The following is a 22,204-nucleotide window of genomic DNA, read 5'->3' as shown; positions in this document are numbered from 1 at the left end:
TTGTACTCAAGTATAGTTTGGAATACAGGACTTTTACTCTTCTACCACTGGCTTTTATTTTTCATTGTCACGGGCAAAGTGTTGACATTTCTCGTGTCGTTTGAAGATGCTCTTCATTTAATGTGTCTGTAGGATGGTTTCAAACCTCCTGTCGCCTGCAGGGTGAGGCTTCAATGTCATGGTGGATTTTAATAATGGCCAATCATCAGAGAATAGCAGATAAATGGAAAGAAAGATAAATGGTGCATTCATGTACTGCCTTCAACGTGCTTTACAATGTAACACACCAAATTACACACACATTCATCCTTCATACACAGGAAACCATGCAAGGCACCAACCTGCTCATCAAAAAGGTGCAGTGTCTTGCTAGTCAGTGAATGCTAAGTGAATACTAAGTCAGTAAATAGCCTACTAAGTGAATACTAAGTCACCCCCCCCCCCCTTTATTGGATAAAGCTTTATTGGATAAATCCATAAAGCCCTTAGACTACAGAAAACCAACACAAATCCAAATCAGCCATCGGGTCCAGAGAGCTTAATGCATGATGTGTAGTGGGGAATTTTAACACAAAACTGTTCATTTGAACCTTACATTCAAGCCTGTTTCACAGCTTCTCCATGCAGCTTTCAGCCATGTTCCCGATGCTGACCTTCATGCTATTTGCTCTTTTAAACAGTAAGTATTCAGAGCATTCTACGACTCATTAGGTATTGTCTCTGTCGAGTAGGAAACTTTCCACGATTCAAATTCAAAAATAGCAGAAGGTATCAGATCTTCTACTTTTGGATACGTTTGTGTGATGCTTTGTATGACCAAGTACTAAGTAGGGTAGTAATTCAAGGCACAACACAACACAACATGTACAATATTGAGATAAGCGGTTCCTGCCCGACGTGTTTGTGTCTGTGTTTGTTTTGTCAGTTCAACTATGGCGGCAACATGTGACTCATGCTTTGCTCACCGTTTCATCTCTCGTCTTCTGCAGCGGCCGCTGGAATGTCCATCGCCTGCCCGGACGTACACAGCAGCGACCTGAACACGCATGATGTCATTACAGGTGAGAAGAGCGTGTCATTACAGAACATGCACGTATGACATCATCTCTGTCACTGATGATGTCACACACTCACTTCCTCTATGGGCTGTTACTCAACAAACCATATGTCATCAGACCAACAACCAGGAGTACGCGTACACAAGTATACACAAATATTGATAAAATTATAATAATAGTACAAGAATATATAGTGAATCTGAAATGTATACAGCACTTTTCTAAGTACCCAAAGATGCTTTACATGGGGGCAGGATCTACTTTATTAGGAAACCTAAAAAGGCTAAGACTATGCAGTAAAATCAATAGAGGGTGTGCGCATGCATATACTGTAACGCAATGGTGCATTTATATAGCGCCTTTATCCAAAGCGCTTTACATAGATTGTGCATTACATTCACCCATTCACACACCGATGGCAGCGGAAACCATGCAAGGCACCAACTAGCACATCGAGAGCAATTAGGGGTTCAGTGTCTTGCTCAAGGACACTTCGACAGTAACTCTGGGGGAGCCCGGGTTCGAACTGGCAACCTTGCGGTTCCCATCCAGGCACTCTACCCCTGAGCCACCGCCGCCCCATCAGATAGGACTTCTCTGTTTGGATGTATGGGCTGTCAAGGCCAGAAAGTAGTTTTTTGACACTCAGTAAGCGCTACCGCATATCTTCCGATCTAGCTTGCTTATGATCCCTGATGACTATTTCATGTATTTGATGTATTACCAATGTGTGTTGTTCTTGCTTACTGTAAAGTCCCTCTGGATTAAGAGTGTCTGATAAATTATGCCTAAACAGTGGAACAGTAAAAAACGGGTGTGTGCATGTTAAAGAGGTGGTTTTTGAGAGCGATGCTGAAGGATTGGAGGGCCGGGGTCTTCTCCGATAGTATTGTGGAGTGCATTCTACAATGTTAGGGCAGCAAAAGGAAAAGCTCTATCGACATATAGGGTTGTGTGTTCAGTAGTCTACTGAACACACAAATACCATTGTACTTATTGTACTTATGTTGCCTATAATAAAATTTCAATAATTTAAAATTTTCATAATCTAATAGTAACATCTGATCTTGCTATACTCAACGAAAGCTGCTATCATGGGTAACGCCATTGACTGAGTCTTTCTGACATTGGCTGTTGTTGACATTCAAGGTCGACTGCTTCCTCTAGTAAAGCCACATTTTCTCATTATGACCCACGTGTTTGAGACATGCTGCTGTGAAACCATTTAGCTCCCATACGGTGAAACCATTTAGCTCCCATACGGTGAAACCATTTAGCTCCCATACGGTGAAAGCGTTCATCTCCCATATGGTGAAAGCGTCTATCTCCCATACGCTGAGCTGTACTCCAAGTTATTTCCCACACAGCATGTATCTCTATTGGGTTCACAACTTCACACCGTCGTCAGGTGGAAATCTTGTATGTCCAAAAGTATTACTTTCGTAGTAGTTATGTTCCAATGAAACCATTGTAGTTGTTATTTTATCACAAGCTCTCAATGTTTTATTGGTTCAATATTTATAAGACACACATGCACTTTCATAGACCACCCCAAAAGCTTATCAACAAGCTCACAATGTGTTTTTCATTGATTGATTGATTGACTTCGCAACGCAATGTGAGCAATGTTCGCTACTTTTGATTAACACAATTTAAGTAGGGCATTCATTTACCAAAAAAACTAAATGCAGGCTAAACAAATAAAACAGACATAATGGAGATACTGTTGGGTATGCAAAACTGTTCCTTTCAAATTCAAAAGTAACAAAAAATCATGCCGCTTCACGCCACATTTCAAGCTTGTGGATCTGCTACTTTTGATGCTTTTGTGACGCTGTATATGTGAAGTTAATTTACGAAGAAGTTTGAATATTATGGAGATATGATATAGGATATAGGTTTCTGCCGGACAGCATATCTAAATTATGTTCTACACAGCGTGCTCCTCTGAACACGCTTTACTGGAGCGGACGTTAGCAGACGTTATCTATGATTAAATCACTGTTACCACTCACCACCTCCAAGAAACTAAGTACGTTTACTCAAGTACTGTGGTAAATATAGTAAATCATATAGTATCTATGATTATTACACAGCACTTTTTCTATAATGACCACTGAACTCAATAACAGACTGCCGTCTAATCAAAGGCTCAGAGCACCTGGCTGATAACAGTGCACTGTTTGATTTTGTGCCATATCCAACATGGCAGCCATATAAGCAAAAACGCACAATGTCATTTCGCACCTAGACATTGCTCTCAAGAATGCTATTTGAAAATGAGAGAAACGAGAAACTGACAATTACTTTAACAGAATTCTATTTTATCAACATGCATTGTTTTCCGAGACGACCACATTGCATTGGCACAATTAATTAAACGGTCTACTGCAATTACCATAGGCAAATAAATCATTGTATGAATGACGGTGTTAGTGGCTGGAGAAACAGTACAGAGGCATTGGTAAATATTAACCAATGGTATGTTTCTTCACCAAAGGCGCACGTACTACCAACTGGCATAAATGCAGGAAGCTACTCCCAGCAGACTTCAGTTCACTGGCAAAATGGCAGCTTTTTATACCCAGCTGGAGATAATGACTATCCCTACAGGGGTGTCTTCAAATGAGAACATAACATACCATAAATATACATAAGCATACAATAAATACATATAAATAAATAACCTTAAACCATACAAATGTTACAAGTTTCTGTGAACTACATGAACTATACAAGTTATATAATAAGTCCTTCACACTACAACATAAATAATCAATCACAACAGCACATCTTCTTAACCCCCCCCCCTATCCTGATATGGTCCAGCCCAATCCTTACTGAAACACATCACAGGCAATTGTTAGGCATTCAATCAAACCTCAACAATAGAACTCCACATTATTGCACTTCCCAAACATATTGAATCTATAACCCACATTGCACTTGCCCCTCATGTTTGTTAATCACCAAGCATTTCCCCAGGTGGAACTCGTTGGCTGAGTGGCCATCTCAGCTAAACAGGAAACGGTATTCAACAATAAAATCATGACAAGTTGCAAAATACAACTGTGCAAGTTAATAAAGTGCCAATATGCTGTGCAGAATAAGTAACAGAGGACCACTCTGTTACATCATTTTATAAAATCAATCAAATTGCTTTGTTTGTTACTTTTGGGTCAATGTATTAATTGATTTATTAAGTATTAGGGTGATAAAGACCCTGCCTGGGGTATGATTGATTAAACCTTGATTAAATCTCTGTGTTCACTCAATAGGCTACTTGTTAAGTAACGGCGTGTATCCAAGTACTTACAAGTACGAAGTCCTACAGTAGGTTATCTATGATTAAATCTCACCACCTGCTGGAAAGCTCAACGTTGAGCTACTAGAGCCTGCTGCTCAGGGGGATAAATTTAATCTTGACCTTAAGGTCAAAATTCATGTCAGATGGACCGTGTCAGATGAGACATGACATGACCTTTGACATGATCTAAATGTCTCAATAGAAGAGATGGGATACAAAACACAACCACCCCTATCGTATACTACAAATGATATTGTATTACCATAAAGATTGGACAAAATTCTATTAATAAAAAAATGTTACATAATGCCTACTGTAGTGCCGCTTCCACTAGACTGTTCAGTTCGATGTCCATGTACTACTGTATATGTAGTGGTAAATGTATGTATTCAGATGTACTTGCTGTCACCCTCGCAGATTGTCTGGGCCCGCGCTTCACGTGGCTTCACGCCGTGTACGATAATTTCCCCGCGCTGCTGCGCTTCGCACTGAAGCTGCGCTGCGGCGCGGGCCTGTGTCCGCGAGACATGGACGATTATGGATGCTGCTGCAGGTTCCTGGAGGCAGGGGAACCCCTGGACTCACTGGACAGGTAAAGGTTGGACTTCTGGACAGCATTTGACAAATGTCCTTCTAAATCAGTAGTTCTCACACTTTGAGGGATAAAAAGAACAAGAATTGATTGAATCAATAAATTACCAGCTGCATTATTATTATCTGGGGGTCCGCTATAACTGCCTCTGTGTCAGTTTCAGCGCAGTAGTTTAGGTTGGAACCAAAATTCTCCATGGCGGAAATATTGTGCTCTGAGTTTACATAGTACACATAGAGTACATGCATAGTTGCATACATTTCCTTAAAGATGGAGTGCCACGATTTTTTCCACCCTAAATGGGCTAGTCTTTTTTTGAGAATCTGTAGGATTCTTCAGACATTCACTCCACTATTTCAATTTGACTGTACTACATGGAAGGAAGATTATGTAATGTGCGTTTGTGTGTCTGTGTGTGTGTGTGTGTGTGTGTGTTCTATTCCAGGTGCTGTCACACACACAGACGGTGCTACCAGAACATCTCTGCTACTTCCTCCTGCAGACAGGAAGCGGTTCCCGTCTCACAGAACCTCACCTGTTCTCCAGCAAACAACAGCGCCACCTGTGGTAAACAACTCACACTGTGACGGCACACCGACCAATGTGACCATGTACTGTACTGTAACACCACAAAGCGCAGCTATAAGCACAACACAACACAGCACGACGCGACACGTCCTGCAACAGAACACTTCAATAGACATGCACTTCAACACATCACAAAACAGCAATATGCAACAGCTGCCTCAACACCACAACATCTTATCTCCATAGACATTTTGTGTTCTTTCGCAAATGATTCGAATGCCCATGACCATACAGCATCACACAAACACATCAAAGGTTTTGGACATACGGGGTGACCACCCGACAGAGATGATGCAACACAATACAAACAACACATGCAGTTTGAAGGGGACACAAAAATTATAATAATTAACAATTGTCACCTACGATGATGACATGTCCAAAAATACAAAGCCTGCCAAGTTGAATGTGGTTAAGAAATTCATGTGTCACATCAGGGCTGGATTGGGTCAACAATTCGACCTTGACATTTGGCCCAGACGGGCCCACAACTGGCAAGCAGACAGGAGATAATCTACTGCCCCGCTCTGCCGAGGCACACACAAACAATCAAGCCCTAGTACCACACTTTTATACTGAAAAACATCCCTCCGGGTGCCCTGTACGTCAAGTGGCCAGTCCAGGCCTGCGTCACATATCTCTTCTTGTTGGTTGGTGTCCAGATACAGGAGACTGGTGTGAGCAGGTGTATTGTGAGTGTGACCAGGCAGCCATGGAGTGTTTGGTTGAGAGCTCCTATGACTCCAACTTGAAGAACCTGGCTCCATCCTACTGCCAACGCCACACAGGTAACATATAACTATACGAACCTGGCTCCATCCATCCTACTGCCACGCACAACACCACATAGGTAACGTATAACTATAAAAAAGTTAGAAACTAGGTAACGCTACTTTAGTCGAGAAATTAAGCCAAATAAGGGAATAAATGCAAAGAGTGTATTTTTAATTATACAACTCTCTCTCTCTCGGCTGGCCTCCTAGCAGATGACACAGGGTGTAATAGGTGGAAGGTATAGTAGGACAATCAGATGACCTCCAGTCCATTTCTGTCACTTGTGTCACTGGTGTCAAATCCAGCTAACAAACTAATTGGTTCCCAGCCAATTAAAGCAGTGACCTTTGGACTGCTTAATCCCAATTGTTTTATAAGGACACCCCTCTGACAGGAGCCTTATTCCTTTCATCTATCAGGGCCAAATCTAGATGTTATACCCTCCTCCACTGAGCCCGCTGAGATAACCATGCAGCACATATAGACATATACCCTCCACTGAGCCTGCTGAGATAACCATGCAGCACATATAGACAGGCAGGCAGGCAGGAATAATACAGATTTCGACCCATGGTTTTGAGTGCTCAGATCACTCTTCTTCCATGAAAAACGTGTGCTGTCTCTCTTTTAGAGCATATCTGTGATCATAATGAGAAAATCTAAATGTATTTAGTGTCTTTCTTTTATATAAAAACTCACAATGTAATGCATGGTTACATTAGCAGGTACTAACCCATTTGAACCGATAATATCAAGCATGAACCTGTCCAAGCAGGGCAATGATTTATAAAGCTAGCTACTCCAAGTTTCATTGGAATGAGTGTGCTGCCAGCCTGCCACGCTTGGGTGCTGTTTGCATGTTAGACACTAGAGGGTGGTGCTAGTCTGTTGAAGGAAAAGTAATAATACAAAAGACATGTCACAGTGCATGTTGCAAAATATCATTTTTACTAATGAACTAAAGTAAGTTCCATAAATTATTTTAAAACATCTGAGGCGAGAATAGGCAGTGCAGTAAGAGGAACTCGATCTGCTAGCACTTCCTTGTGGATCATTTTACACAGATGTATGTGACATCAAGGCATTTCATGGCACAAATCAGAGTTCATAGCTAGTTAAAAGACTCCCAGACAGTCTGTATGTAGGCTACTGTAGGTTGGGAGCTATACCTAACCTTTCACCTGGAGTGAAAAGTACAATACTTATTTTTGAAATATAATGGAGTGAATCATGTCATGACAAAATATTCAAGTAGTAGGCTACATGATACTCAACAAAATGTATGCTAAAACAAAACGGTTTTGTTAAAAGGTTAAAGCACTGTATTCTTGTAGTTGTCATTGTTATAAACTGTAGTGTTCAGTAATAGGAGTTTCTCTGTCTCTCCAGCTCTTTAATAAACATTAGGTACATTTTCAGGTAGGTGACCAAATATCAGCCAATCAAGAGAGTACCCATTTAACAGCTTAGTTTGTGTAGAGTCCCTGTTCAAATTGTGTCTGCTCATGTCTTTGTGTCAGCACTTCCAATTACACTGGTGGATTGGTCCCAAGGCCAACAGATTGATGTATAGCTGATGCATGAGACTTGTTTACTGACGCAAGCTCGCAATGCATTTCCAATGGGAGTCACATGGTTTGACACAACATTTTAGTTGTACGGCTTTCGGCTGTGCTTCGGCTGCCCCCCTCCCCCTCATACAACAAAAATGTTGTGCTTGCATCAGTAAACAAGTCTCATGCATCAGCTATACATCAATCTGTTGTGAAGGTGTGAGTCAAGCCTAACTCATCTGCGAAGAGAAAAGCCTGGTCACAACACAACCTAAGGCAGAGACGCTATCGGCGGAAGTGTGGGGCCGGAACATCCGTCAGATGTATTCCCCCGGATATGATATATTTTCGACCAATCACAACACTTGTTTCATTCAAGGAGAATGTAAACAGATTTGTAAAGCGTCAACGTCATTTCCTTGAGCGGTACTTCCGCGGTTCCGCCCAAAACAAATTACAGTAGCGTAACAATAGCGTAACAGTAGCGTAGGTCTTACCCAGCGTAGGTGTATCCTGACTGAGTTCTCCGTCCTGATTGAATATCATTGGTATCCAGACCTGAAAATGCATTGTTTATTGAAGAGCTGGAGAGACTTTGAGAGACTCCTGAAAATTAAAGTTTTACACTTGTTTTAACCAAAGACTATCACTTACCCTACCCTACAGTAGCCTATATACTAAAGTAAATGTCTTAGTAACTGTCCACAACTACATGTACATTTGTTGTGTCTCCAGTAGACCAGATCAGGTGGTCAGATGTTTCCAGTCAGGTTCTATCCAACTCCTCATCTCGTTCAGGAGGTAAGCATCTTGCTAAAAGGCTTCACTAATGCTCTATATCTACATTGATTCTCAAACTTGTTTTAATTTCAAGGACCCCCAGTTTGATATGCATTAGGACATTACACCAATTGGTACAATTTTCTATCTCTGGGAATCTGGCAATCTAAATATGGATGGATGACAGGGTGTACTCCCTCTGTGTCTCATTGGTGGGCTTTGGGCAGTTCGGAAATCCTCCTACCAGTGAACATGCAGTGATGGGGATGTATATATTTGAGTTCTGGACTTTTTTTGTTTGACATTTTGTACATAAATAAAATAAATAGGCCTACAATAATTTAACCGTAAGCCCCACATTGGTACGCTAGGTTGAAAGTAGTATTAATGCTTTGGTTTCAGTGTAATTTCAGTCTCCCACTCAATTGGGGGATTTAAATATTATTAATTTATTCATAAAATACATAACTTCAACCTGCTATGCAACTCCTTAGAAGCAGAATATGGATCCATTTTATGAACTTGAAACTCAACCGTCTCCTTGATTCACAGCAGATATGGATCCATTTACGAACATGACCATGGCTGACACCAGTGACCTCAGTACCACCCCCCCGCCCTTTCAGCCAGGCCCTGAAGGTACGCTCTCCAAATAATAAGACACATTCCAGACCCCAAAACTCCTCCATCCTTGCGTCCTTCACTCGCATCATTTTCAATACCTTAGCCCCACCTCCAAGAAAGTAGGTGTGGAAGGAGGCTCTATGCACAGCAGCCATATTGGAAATAATTAAATGGGGCCTCTTCCTTGCTTCCAAGGTGTTACCAATGATACTAATTAAGGCTCTGTTCCATTTGGTGTAGCACGTGATTCTCAAACTCTGACATGTAGGCCTAAATGTCAGAGTTACAGTCCCGTAAGGGGGCATTCAGATCATGTCACACAGGTTCAGGGTTTGTAATGTGGAGGAGGAAATTTAACATGACAGACAGAGAGAGAGAGAGAGAGAGAGAGAGAGAGAGAGAGAGAGAGAGAGAGAGAGAGAGACAGAGAGAGACAGAGAGAGAGAGAAAAACAAAACATAAAACATGTAAACTTCCACAAGGGAGACATGCAGGATTCACCTGTTGTATCCTGGCTCCTCTCTCCTCGCCCTCAGCTCCTCCAAAAGCATATATTGACATTTGGGACACAAACAATTTCCGAGACACGAGGCAAAGAGGAAGACGTTTGAGTACTGGGATTTGGATAATGTGTCCTGTGATGTTCTGTGTGCTCTGTGTGTGTTGTGTCATGTCTTCAGTGGAGGCGGAGGAAGGAGAAAATATCACAGAAGTGGGGGAGGAGTTGGAGTTGGAGGAGGAGGAAGAGAGGAGAACACACTCTCCTCCCACACAGACTACCCACAACCCAGTGCTGGGCTTTGAAGAAACGCTTCAGGAGATGTCTAGCATTGAAACATCAATGAGACTACACACCCTGGGGCCTACATCTCCTCCTGGAAGAAGAACTACAACTCCCAGTGAAATAGCTCTGGTCGTTCTGCAAGACACATCCAATGAAGGAGGGGAGGATGAAGACAAGGTTCTTACTGAGAGAACAGCACCACCTGCTGGTACGTTGTTTGGTTTAAATGGACAGTGTTCCTTTGGTAAAGGCCAGTACGTGTCAATCAAGCTGACAAATTTGAACCGATAAACAAACAAAATGTATACGCTGTCGACTGTCGTATATTAGTAGTTTAACTCAGTGGTTCTAAAACAAATGGGTCCTTAGGGATGTTCCAGCCAGCGTAATGAATGGTAACGCTGAGTGTACAAATGAAACCAAAATGGATCCATAAGGGTCCATTTGGTTCCATTTGTACACTCTTAAGCCCAAACCACACCAAAGGGTCGCGTTGGGACGAAGCAGTTTTTAAGGTAAACCACACCAATGCAACTCATTGCAACTCAATGTGTTGCATTGGTGTGGTTTACCTTTAAAAAAAAAAGTTTTGTCCTCTTTGGTGTGGTTTGGGCTTTAGAGTCACTATAATGACTAGTAAACTGGGGGTCCTTAAAGTGAAATGTTTGAGAATCACTGCTTTAAACTAAATGTGTCTGCTTTCTGTTTAAGGTCGAGACACTGTCACCATTGTAACAACGACCTCATCTACATCTGCAAGACCCAGTGACAGCAGTATCAAAACCACTGCCACCATCTCCTCACAAGATCTACCTTCTGATGAAGATACCTCCACCCTCTCCACACAGACAGAACTATCTTCTGATGAAGATAATACCTCCACCCTCTCCACACAGACAGAACAATCTTCTGATGAGGATTCTACATCCATGTCCACACAAGAACCAACTTCTGATGAAGATACGACCTCCACCCTCTCCACACAGACAGAACTATCTTCTGATGAAGATACAACCTCCACACAGACAGAACTATCTTCTGAAGAGGATACTGGAGGTGATTAGTTAATTAAAACTAACGGAATAACAAAAACTTGAATTTGAAGAAACCTTTTGGTTAACTGAAATGGAAACTAGAAATGCACTTTGTCGAGCTGCCAACTTGCACTTTTCACATAAGTTGGCCATGAAACCGTCAAAATCAAAATTAAGGCTAAAGTAATAGCAACGTAAAAAGATAATAGGCCTACATGTTTTAACATAATAACTTCTATTTCAAACTATCAATTAACTGGTGGCAGCTAGTTTGACCCAACGTGCAAGGATGTCTTACCTATATGTTCTCTTTCCCAATGCAAGCTTCTTTGGCAAATGGGTAAATAGAAACGGACACTATCAGCACCCATGGACTTTTTAAGTTATATTTTAAGTTCCCTATAGACAGTATAACTTTGAAACTCAAATTGGTTACATCATCCACATCCACGTCATCAGCCAATCCCTGATTGGCCGAGCGACGCCACCAACATACGGACCCAATCCAATCAGTCGAGGGGCCAGCGGCATACGCAGCAAGCTTCCAACTTCTGCTCTGATTGGCCGAGCAACGCCACCAAAGACAATACACAATCCCTGATTGGCCAGGGATGTCACCAAAAATTCACAATCGCTGATTGGCCGAGGGACTCACCGACATATTCAGCCTAAAACAGTACACTCTGCTCGCTCAATTAAGTAATAAAAACAAGGTTGAACTGAAACTGGTATGTGCATACTTACAAAACTAACTAAACCTAAGGGATGACCTTAGTCAGTTAGTCTTTGTCAAAAATCTTCAGATAGCAAAAATACATAGATTGGCTAGTTTTGCAATTTTCCGCACCTTGCTGCATTTTGCCCCTATTCATATTACATTACGAAACTAAAACTAAAATGTATACAAACAGAACTAAAACCATAATAACCTTGATACCGCGACAACCTTCTCCACAGATACACAGCGGTCCTCTGAAGAAAAGGATGTCAATGATGATGATGATGACATTGCCACCACCATCTCCACTTCCTCTGAGGAGGACAATGATAGCGATGATGAAGATGAGAGGAACTCGGTAGCCACCGGGCACGGTAAGCTCAGCTTGTAGATTGGCTGTTTTCGCTATAATGGAAAATCATAGAACACAAACTAGATCACAATCAGCTTCAATTCTATTGTTTTTGTTTCATCACTTCCGATTTTACTTGTTCATCCTGTTGTATTAATAGTCTAAAGCTGCAAAGTAACTAAAGCTGTCAAATAAATGCAGTGGAGTAAAAAAAGTGTACAATATTTGCAGTAGAAGTATTGCAAATGGAAACACTCATACAGTACCTCAAAAGTGTACTCTAGTACACAGTGGCATTAAATACATGTTGTGATCCTCTGCATTTAGTCCAAGATCTCACAACCACAACAACGACACCAACAACTACAGTAACCACGGCAACCATGACAGACTCTGACGAGACCGATGAAGAATCGCCGTTGTCAATGTCAACTACAGTCACCATGACAACCATCCCATACTCTGAAGGGGCTTATGAAGCGTTGCCGTGGACGACCAGCAGTTCCATCACAGGTTCAACAGGACGGCACACAGGTGGACAATAACATTAAATTATTGAAATGTATTCATTATTTCCAGTCTATATTAATAATCTAATTCTGCAAGTAACTAGTAACAATCAATCAGATATAATTGATTGAAACCTTTATTTATTCTCGAAAGAGCAATTGAGGTTCTCCCTCATTTTCAATGCTGACGAGATTACATACATTATATAAAACAATTAAAGACATGCAGGTATAAAACACAAAACAAATCTTCATGTAAGGCAAAGACATATTATATAGACAATGAGACAAAACATAAATTAAAAACAGTTACATATTGAGGTAGGGAGGTTCAAAAGCAGGTTGTTAAATTGACCATAGGATATTGGGGTATTCATTTTCAATGTTTGCTGTAAATTGTTCCATGTGGTTGGGGCATCGAAGCAAAAAGCTGACTGGATTGTATGGATGGGACCTCTAGTTTAAGCCATTCACTTGAACGGGTCTGGCGAGTATTTATTTTCCATTTTAATAGCAACGTGATGTATGATGGTAGCTTTCCATCAATGGCTTTAAATATGAACTAATAATAATTTAAGTACCTCACATTGTACTTAAGTACAGCACAAATGTGCTTTAAAACAATGTCAAAAACAGTGACAGTAAAGACATAATTTTGTTCCTTTGAGTTTAGTCACAGATCTTCAACCACAAATCACAAACACCACATCGTCAACAACTACACTCACCACGTCAACCGCCCAAGACTTTCAAGAGGCTGACGATGCTTTGCCGTTGACGACCAGCATTCCCATCATGGATCCAACAGGTGGGAAATGAGAAGAATGACCGGCTATTATCAGGGAAGATATTGTATGTAGAGCGAAAACAGACAGGTCACTAGAGGTACTCTGCTCAACATCGGGTTTACGTGGTTAAACACGGTTGAGAATCATTGCTTTTAGTGTTTCATCACCAATCATTGGTATTTCAGGTCAGTCCAACCAAAACTCAACCTGGTCTGACCTCTTCATTAACTTCCCTCTGACTGACCCACCCTCCTTTCTCCATCACAAGCCATCGTTACCATGGCAACAATGGGACCTCCATGGCCGCGCACAATTGGACACTCGTCCCGACTCGCCACCGCTTCCTCAAAGTCTGGTATGTTTACACATGCTATGAGACGCTATGGCAATGTCACGTCACGATTACTGCGGCCAAAATAATTGTGATTAAAGATTATGACAATGATTAGAATATGGTTAAAACACTTAGGAAATGTGCCACTTTTGTTAACCACATGCACCCCAGCAATTATTGTCCCAGCCATAGTATGTTTACATGTACAGAAACTGGTATCTTTGCAGACCACTGGTGTGTGTAATTTAACTCATTCAATTCTGGCAAGCATCTGTCTCATTTTAGATTTTACGACATGTAAACTACCTACATATAGGCTATCATTGCTGTCGTTCAGAAACCTCTTATCCCCACATTTAACTTTTCATGCTTTTTTGCGTAAATTAATGCCCACCTTGATCATACTACAGCGTCACACGAAAGCAAAGTAGCAGCTATCTACAAGCTTGAAACTCGGCACGAAGCGACGCAATTGGAGCTCGCTACGTCCTGGAAAGTAACAGTTTGGGACATATGAGATTTCCACCCGACAGCGACGATAAAATACATGATTCAGAAAACTGTTAGGATTTAGAAGTTTTTTTAGAATCGGCCTCAGGTCTATCATCAACAAAATGGTTGTTTCCAGGACCAGATGCCGTGCCATCTACGACCACAACCATGCAAATGCCCCTGCCCACACGTCCCCCCTTCAGACCACCCACAACCCTGCAAACACTCTTCAGACCGAGATCTGACCAGATCTACATCCACCCTGAGGAGAGGAGGGAGGCGGCAGGGAGCAAGGAGACAGGTAGGACTGTCACTGTTATGACATGTTGCTCCATTAAAGGAGAATTCTGGACCAACTGTTTCGCAGCTCCGAACGTGCGCAATGGGTTCAACAGCAGATCGCTTATTTTGATTGCTCGATTGTATTTCTTTATTTATTTTAGAAATTTGTATTTCATGATTTTGCATTACTATCCAGTATCCACTGTGTTCTTTTGGTCCTAAATTGACCTAAATGGACTGCTGTAGTACCCCTTGGAGCCGTCAGCTGTGCTGGCCTTGGGATAGAGTTATGTAATTATTTCAGCTCTACCACTCCTTCTTGGATATAATAACATCAGATAAAGGTAAGAAAACTGTTCGTCCGGAATTCTCCTTTAATTATGACTCAGTTAATTGCGATATGACATTTATTTTTTGGCTTTTTTTCTTTTTTACATGCGCGAGTAAATAAAAGTTGCACAGGGAAGATAAATAACATACATAATAGAATTTATACAAATACAATTGTGATTATCTCAAATAATTGTGACAGGTCTAGAGACAGGAAGCCAGGAGACACGGAGCAAGGAGACCGGAGAGAGGACGGCGGGTGAGGAGGAAGGACGTCCGTGTAAGGAGGACGAGAAGTTGGACAGTTCACAGGAGACAGACACTGACGGTTTGGACAAAGCCCTTTTCATTTTGACACGGCACAAATAGGGTTGCTAGTATCAATTAGCTTAACGATTATTCTTTCTTTCTGTGTGTGTGTGTGTGTGTGTGTGTGTGTGTTTGCGTGCAGGTCCATGGGTGTCCAGGAAGCGAGCCATGCCATTCTTTGCGTTGTCTATGCTAGAGTCTGTGGGACTGACCGACCTGCACTTACAAGCTGACAGCACAGGTATGGTACAGTAATAACCTACTGTCCAGAGGTTCAATATGTATACAAGCAGACATGTACAGATATATTTTCACCCTAGTTGGGGTGAATCAAAGATGTGGACAGTACAGTACTACTGTCCACAGCTTTGATTCACCCCAACCAACTAGGGTGAAAATCGCTAATGATTGTCTCTCTCTGACCCATGAGCTCCATATATGGAGCTGGCCAGTTCTGACAACAACTTTAATGTTTGTATAGGGATGGTTGCTGACTTAGTGGGTGCAGGAGTGCTCCCCCTGGTGTTCCTCCCCCCCAACCCCCTACACCAATCGCTGCCGAGTCCATTCACGTTAAACCGCTTTGGCTGGGGACTCAGGTCAGGAGCGATTGGTGGAGGGGGGGGGGGGTTGGGCTGAGCACCCTTGGCAGTGATAATAAGTTAGCCCTCCTGGTTCAGGGCACTAAATGACGACATAATGTGACCAATATAAATAGGGTTCCTCTCACTTCACACGAGTGTGATTTCTCGATTCATTATTTCATTCTGTAATGTCACATTGTATCAAGAACTACTATGGCGAGTGTCTCTGGTCCGTTCTCAGAATGCAGTGGCTCGTTCACTCTCTACGGTGCAGACGGCCGACCGCGCCAGCAGATGGCAGCACTGGGCGAAATGCTGCGCTGTGCGACAGGCCGCTGCCCTCATCAGTACGAGATGTACGGATGTCACTGCGGTCAGGAGGGAGCCGGAACGCCACTGGACCTACTGGACAGGTGAAGTCCCTACAGTACATTAACTCAAGTGCTGTGTTTCAGTACAATGATACAGTACTTTTGCTTTACTTTACTAGGCCAATAGGCTACTTAATTATAGGCCAACTCCTACTCCACTACATCTCAGAGGGGCATATTGCAATTTGAAAACTTCAAAGTTACTTTGTAAGTCTAGTTAGCAGGCATAAACTTCAAAAAGAGAAATACACCTTCTAAGGAAGGGACTGCACACTCAGGGAACAAAGCCGGACAACTTACTGCATCATCAACTTATTTATTAAAACGACGCGTCTCGCCGTGAGCTTCGTCAGGTGCTTTTAGCACGACGCGTTTCGCCATGACCTTCGTCGTTCTAATAAATAAGTTGATGATGCAGTACGTTGTCCGTTTGTTCCCCGAGTGTGCAGTCCCTTCCTTTGAAGGTTTATTTCTCTTTTTGAAATAAATATGTAGGCCTATATATAATATATACACACACACACACAGTATAATATCCTACTATACAAAAAAAGATATACAGACCTTTTTGCGTCACAAGAGTAGTGAAACTATAGCCAGATTTTGTTCATTGATTTGATTTCACAATTTTCCAATGGTTAAAAAAAAGGATATACTGTACATGGTTTCCCCCCGGCAGTGACGTCTGTGCGTGTTTGTGTTTGAATGCTATATTTTAAACACTACCTCTCTCTCTCTCAGGTGCTGTTTCTTTCATCAGTGCTGTATGAATCACATTCGTTCTCTGAGATGTAAGAAAGACAGGAAGCTCAATGCTCAAATCAGCTGCCAGAACGGCAAACCACGATGTGAGTGTAAAGCAGGGGTTCTGAAAGTGTGGCATTTTCTGAACATCTGGGGGGGTGCACGAGTTCTGAGAAAGGAAAATACTTCTGAGAGCCCCATCAGAAGTTCTTTGGAAGTATGTACTTAAGTAACAACAAAACACATGGCTGGTGCCCTGTGCAGTCCGGGAAGCAGTGAAGTTTAATACATTTTCCCCAAGTTAAGAAATATTTTTTAGAAACCAAAAGAGAAGATGTCACGACGTTGTCACGTACAACGTGTCACAATAAAATGTCTTGTGACTGACTGAGGTTCTGAAATGTTCCCAATTTGAAACGGGTTCATTCAGAAAGTTGCTTTTCCCCCTTTCATAGAAATGTAGTGCCGTCAAAAGTACAATATTTCCCTTGGAGGGAAAGCCACTAGGCTTTCTGCTATTGGAAAGTTAGCATGATAATATCAGGCAGCCATTGTTCTTGCATGAATAAAAACATGCCTACCAATGATTTCCCTGATAGGTGGGTTTCTGTTCACAGTCCTCCTCTGAGACAGAGTGAGTAGACAGAAACAATATTATAATGAGCATTAGTGAGGACAAATGAATGAATGAAGGTAGGTAGACAATGGGAGAAGTGGTCCTTCAAGTACGGTACTCAAATAAACGTGATTTTTCACTGTGCCCACCACTGTACTGTGCAGGTCGGGGCGTGGCTGTGTGTGACAGACTGCAGTGTGTGTGCGACAGAACGGCCGCAGAGTGCATGGCCTCCGCTCCCTTCAACCACAGCCTGCCCTCGGACCACTGCAATGGTCCCAAGCCCTCCTGCATGAGGGCCAGTCGCCCCCCGAAAACACGCCAAACACCCCACTCTAGCATGGTAGAAGTTTTCCATTAAGTTTGTTTTGTTGGTAGTTTTCGTCATGTCATGTTTATCAGTTTTAATGGGTTTTTAAAGCCAGTTTTGTTTAGCTTCATTGTTATTTTTATAGTGCTTAGTTTTTTTTAAACATGGTGCAGATGCACAAATCCAAGTAGCAGGGGACACACACACAATGCACAATGCACACAGATACGGGGGTATTTTTTACGGTTTTATAAAGCTGCCGTCGTATTTACTTACTTACTTATTACTGCTGCATTGTTTGAAGGAAGCCGAACAATAGCTGTAAAAAGTTGAAGTTTCATTACATGGATTACAGGATTACTTTTATTCATAAGCCCTGGCTATTACCGTATTTGCGGACATGCGGGGGGCCACCGTGTGTTATACTATGTCCATAAAACAAGGTGTATGGGAGGCTCTCTTGTAATGCTTGGCGGAAAACAAAGTAGCCGCGATAATCCACTCCAGACTCCATTCTCCATTCGTGGACGTAAACATTGATTGACCCAGATGTAGATTGAAATCTCAGGATATGGAAATAGCCGTATCTGGCCTAGCGGGAACCAGCTACAGTGTTTCAGTGGCAAGACAAGATTGAGGACTCCATTAAACGGCGATAAAACAAGAACTCATTACTCCTAAATAACCTTTGGGGGGGGTCACATGTGACTTTGCGTCCCCCCGTGATTGACGCTCATGCCTTTGTTCTAATAACTTTACAGTCTAGTGAGGAGGTGGAGGAGACCACTGGGCCTCAGGCAGGAGCCTCGCATCAGGATTCCAAGGTTATTATAGTTTAGCATTTTCTTTTCTATTGCATTGACGTTGTTTAAAATGTCAGTTTAGTATTATTTTATTTTTATTTACTTATTTTAGTTTATATATATATATATATGGGGTAATCGGGCGATATTCAACAAGGTCAGAAAGAAGCTGTGTTGTTGTGAGCTTGTAGATCAGCTTGTAGATCAGCTATTGTCGCTGTTTCTTTTTTACAACCAAGCTTAAAACTGGCACAGCTAAAAACATTGGGAGAAATTCATGAAACACCCCAGTTGTACGAGTTATATTTTATGAATATAATCGGCATATAGAGTTTACATTATTACCACTTTAACTCAAAAATGCTTTGTCAGTTCTAGTTTTTGTTAGTTTTATTTAACTATGTTAACCTTGCAGGACTCACATAGCGAGCAGAGCACACAGACAGGCAAAGACATGACATCACACCAGGATTCTAACCGATCTGAAGACATGACATCACACCAGGATTCTAACCGATCTGAAGACATGACGTCACACCAGGACTCTAACAGGTGACATTTTGAAGGCTAGCACGCTGTTTCTCAACATTTGGTCCGGGGTCCAAATGGACACTTATGGGTCTATAACTGAGATTGAGTAAAATTATCAATGTATAGGCCTAGGTATTGTATAGAGTGGGGTTCCAGAACAAAACTAAAATACAGAATTGTAACAAATCCGTGAACTAATGCATAACAAACTGGGGAATATTTGAAATTCAAATGAAATTTAAATGATTGTCATTCAAGTTGAGAATCACTGGAACCCCAGTGACGCACAGAGCTTAATTATTTTACTGCGAAGTACGAATATATTCGTACCCTCCAGCTATGGGACGTTATCATGTTCGTACCGTATACTATATAGTGGTTGAGCCCCAGAGCAGCTTTTATCATTGATCTGGTTGCTATGCAACGCCTCCATCACCACCAGCTATGGGACGTTACAACTCCTCTCCATTTACCTCGGTTCACAGCAGGATTTTCAAACCTCCATAACTCGGAATCTAATAGCCATGTATTGTCTGCGAGAGTGAAACGGCAGCGTTAAAAAACTACTTTTAGCCCTGATCCGGTTACGATCTTCTCAGACCTTTTTCCTCTACTACATCGCTGTCTGTTGTGCTGATCAGACACCCAACTTGCCCAAGATTTCTATAGTGCGCTGAAGTCTAACATCTCTGCCACTAGAGGGCGCTATGCCCCTGGGTCACAAAGTTATATTTGCTCCTGGAAATCCTAGTATAGGCAAATCTTTGATTGCTTGTACAGTAAGAACTGGTGTTACAAAAATAAACAAATCACCCCAGCGACTCTGAAAATACTAAATGTGTGTTTCTACGTATGTTGGAACATACCTTTTGATTATACTACTTAGTAGGCCTAATTTCCTTTCTCACCTGCACTTATTGTCTGTCTTTTAATAATTTTACCTTTTATTGTTTTTGTTTGTTTTTATTCTGCAAATACAACTTAATGGAAACTAAAACATGAAACTATAAAGAATGAATGAAAGTAAACTGTAAATGTGTGTTTTTATGTGAATGAAGCAGTGATGAGGGCAGTCGGGAGCCAGAGAGAGGAGAGACCTCTGAGGGGCCAAGCAGGCCCCTGAGCCAGGGAGGGAACCAAACCCACAACCGGTGAGTCTTGAGGTCTATTTAGATGCCCGTTGTTATTGATGATAGAGAGCACACGTCGATAGCCAAGCATCCATCTGCTGATGTCTGTCTGTCTGTACACAGGCCAGGCAGGCCAGACATAAAGGAACACACACACAGTCATCGACCAATCGGCACAGTCATAAAGGGACACACACACAGTCATCGACCAATGGTAGAACAGGTGAAAGAGGAAGAAGCGGAGGAAGAGGAAGGAGAGGAAGAGGAAGGAGAGGAAGAGGAAGGAGAGGAGGAAGAAGGAGAGGAGGAAGAAGGAGAGGAAGGAGAGGAAGAGGGAAACAAATAATGATGTAATGAATGCAGCTGTGTTTGTATTTTCTTGAATAAAAACTACATTTCAACAAGGTTTATAATGAGTCTCTTCCACATGGCCATATATAAGCTGATTTATTTGTAGCCAATTGACCCAATAGCTATAATCTGCATCAATTTACCTATCTTTGTGCAACAATGTCAAAGGAACTTCAAAGTTGTTGTTAGTTTAGTAGTAGCCTTTTTAAACAGAGCTAATAGAGCAGGGATACTCAAATAGATTTACCTGTGGGCCACATTACAAAAATGGCAAGGGGCCAGGGGCCAGTAGATAAAATTACGACATTAATGATACTTGATAACTTCTCTCTTTCAATTGCTTTATTTTCGCAAAATGTATCAAAGTACAATGTGCATGCACACAATATGTAAATAAATAAATGTGTTACATTTTCTTGCATAGACACAAAGAGCTGTTTCCATAACTGCACAAATTATTGCACATAACATGAGTAGCTGTTATAATAACATAATAACATAACATGAGTAGCTCTTTGCCTGCCTGCCTGCCTGTCTGTCTGTCCATGAGTAGTTATTTGTCTGTCTGTCAATGAGTAGCTGTCTTACTGTCTGCCTGTCTATGAGTAGCTGTCTGCCTGCCTGTCTATGAGTAGCTGTCTGTCTGCCTGCCTGCCTGTCCAATTGTCCATGAGTATAGCTGTCTGTCTGCCTGTCTGAGTAGCTGTCTGTCTGCCTGCCTGCCTAATTGTCCATGAGTAGCTGTCTGTCTGCCTGTCTATGAGTAGCTGTCTGCCTGCCTGCCTAATTGTCCATGAGTAGCTGTCTGTCTGCCTGTCTATGAGTAGCTGTCTGCCTTCCTGCCTGTCCAATTGTCCATGAGTAGCTGTCTGTCTGTCTATGAGTAGCTGTCTGCCTTCCTGCCTGTCCAATTGTCCATGAGTAGCTGTCTGCCTGCCTGTCCAATTCTCCATGAGTAGCTGTCTGTCTGCCTGTCTATGAGTAGCTGTCTGACTGCCTGCCTGTCCAATTCTCCATGAGTAGCTGTCTGTCTGTCTGCCTGTCTATGAGTAGCTGTCTGCCTGCCTGCCAGCCAGCAAGTTGGTTAACAGAAAATAAATTGTTATGGCTGAGTAAAATAAAATACAATAAACACAATTTGCCTGAAAATAGATTACCCAGCTATGACCTTTTTCATGAAAAAAGTAGTGATATGGCTGACTGAGTAAAATAAAACAATCTACCTGAAAATAGATAGCTATAAGTGAAGAGCAATTTCCGCAATTTCCATTTCCGCAATTTCCGCAATTACCATTTCCGCAATTTCCGCTTCCACCATTTCCGCAATTACCATTTCCGCAATTTCCGCAATTTCCTCAATTTCCATTTCCACAATTTCCGCTTCCACCATTTCCGCAATTACCATTTCCGCAATTTCCATTTCCGCATTTCCGCAATTTCCTCAATTTCCATTTCCACCATTTCCGCAATTTCCGCAATTACAATTTCCGCAATTTCCGCAATTTCCATTTCCATTTCCAACTATTAATGGCAGCTGGGTTTCATCATTCAAATAA

General features: G+C 41.9%; 1 protein-coding gene across 1 annotated transcript; it reads left to right on the top strand.

Moving 5' to 3' along the window:
* Window positions 1-326: 326 nt before the first annotated feature.
* Window positions 327-20,643, top strand: oc90 (otoconin 90; the record flags this gene model as incomplete). Its single annotated transcript, XM_080778908.1, has 18 exons — window positions 327-372; window positions 990-1,061; window positions 4,783-4,957; window positions 5,460-5,524; window positions 6,208-6,333; window positions 8,608-8,673; window positions 9,205-9,291; window positions 9,957-10,268; window positions 14,424-14,588; window positions 15,102-15,227; window positions 15,351-15,449; window positions 16,034-16,205; window positions 16,905-17,011; window positions 17,688-17,866; window positions 18,595-18,657; window positions 19,052-19,188; window positions 20,226-20,318; window positions 20,421-20,643. The coding sequence occupies 18 exons, from the start codon at window positions 327-329 to the stop codon at window positions 20,641-20,643; spliced, it is 2,313 nt and encodes a 770-aa protein (XP_080635034.1).
* Window positions 20,644-22,204: the final 1,561 nt, after the last annotated feature.

This window comes from Protomyctophum bolini, assembly GCF_963924005.1.
Source record: "Protomyctophum bolini genome assembly, chromosome: 12".
Lineage (NCBI taxonomy): Eukaryota > Metazoa > Chordata > Actinopteri > Myctophiformes > Myctophidae > Protomyctophum > Protomyctophum bolini.
Note: the sequence above shows the minus strand (reverse complement) of the source record. Positions and strands in the feature narration are given on the sequence as shown.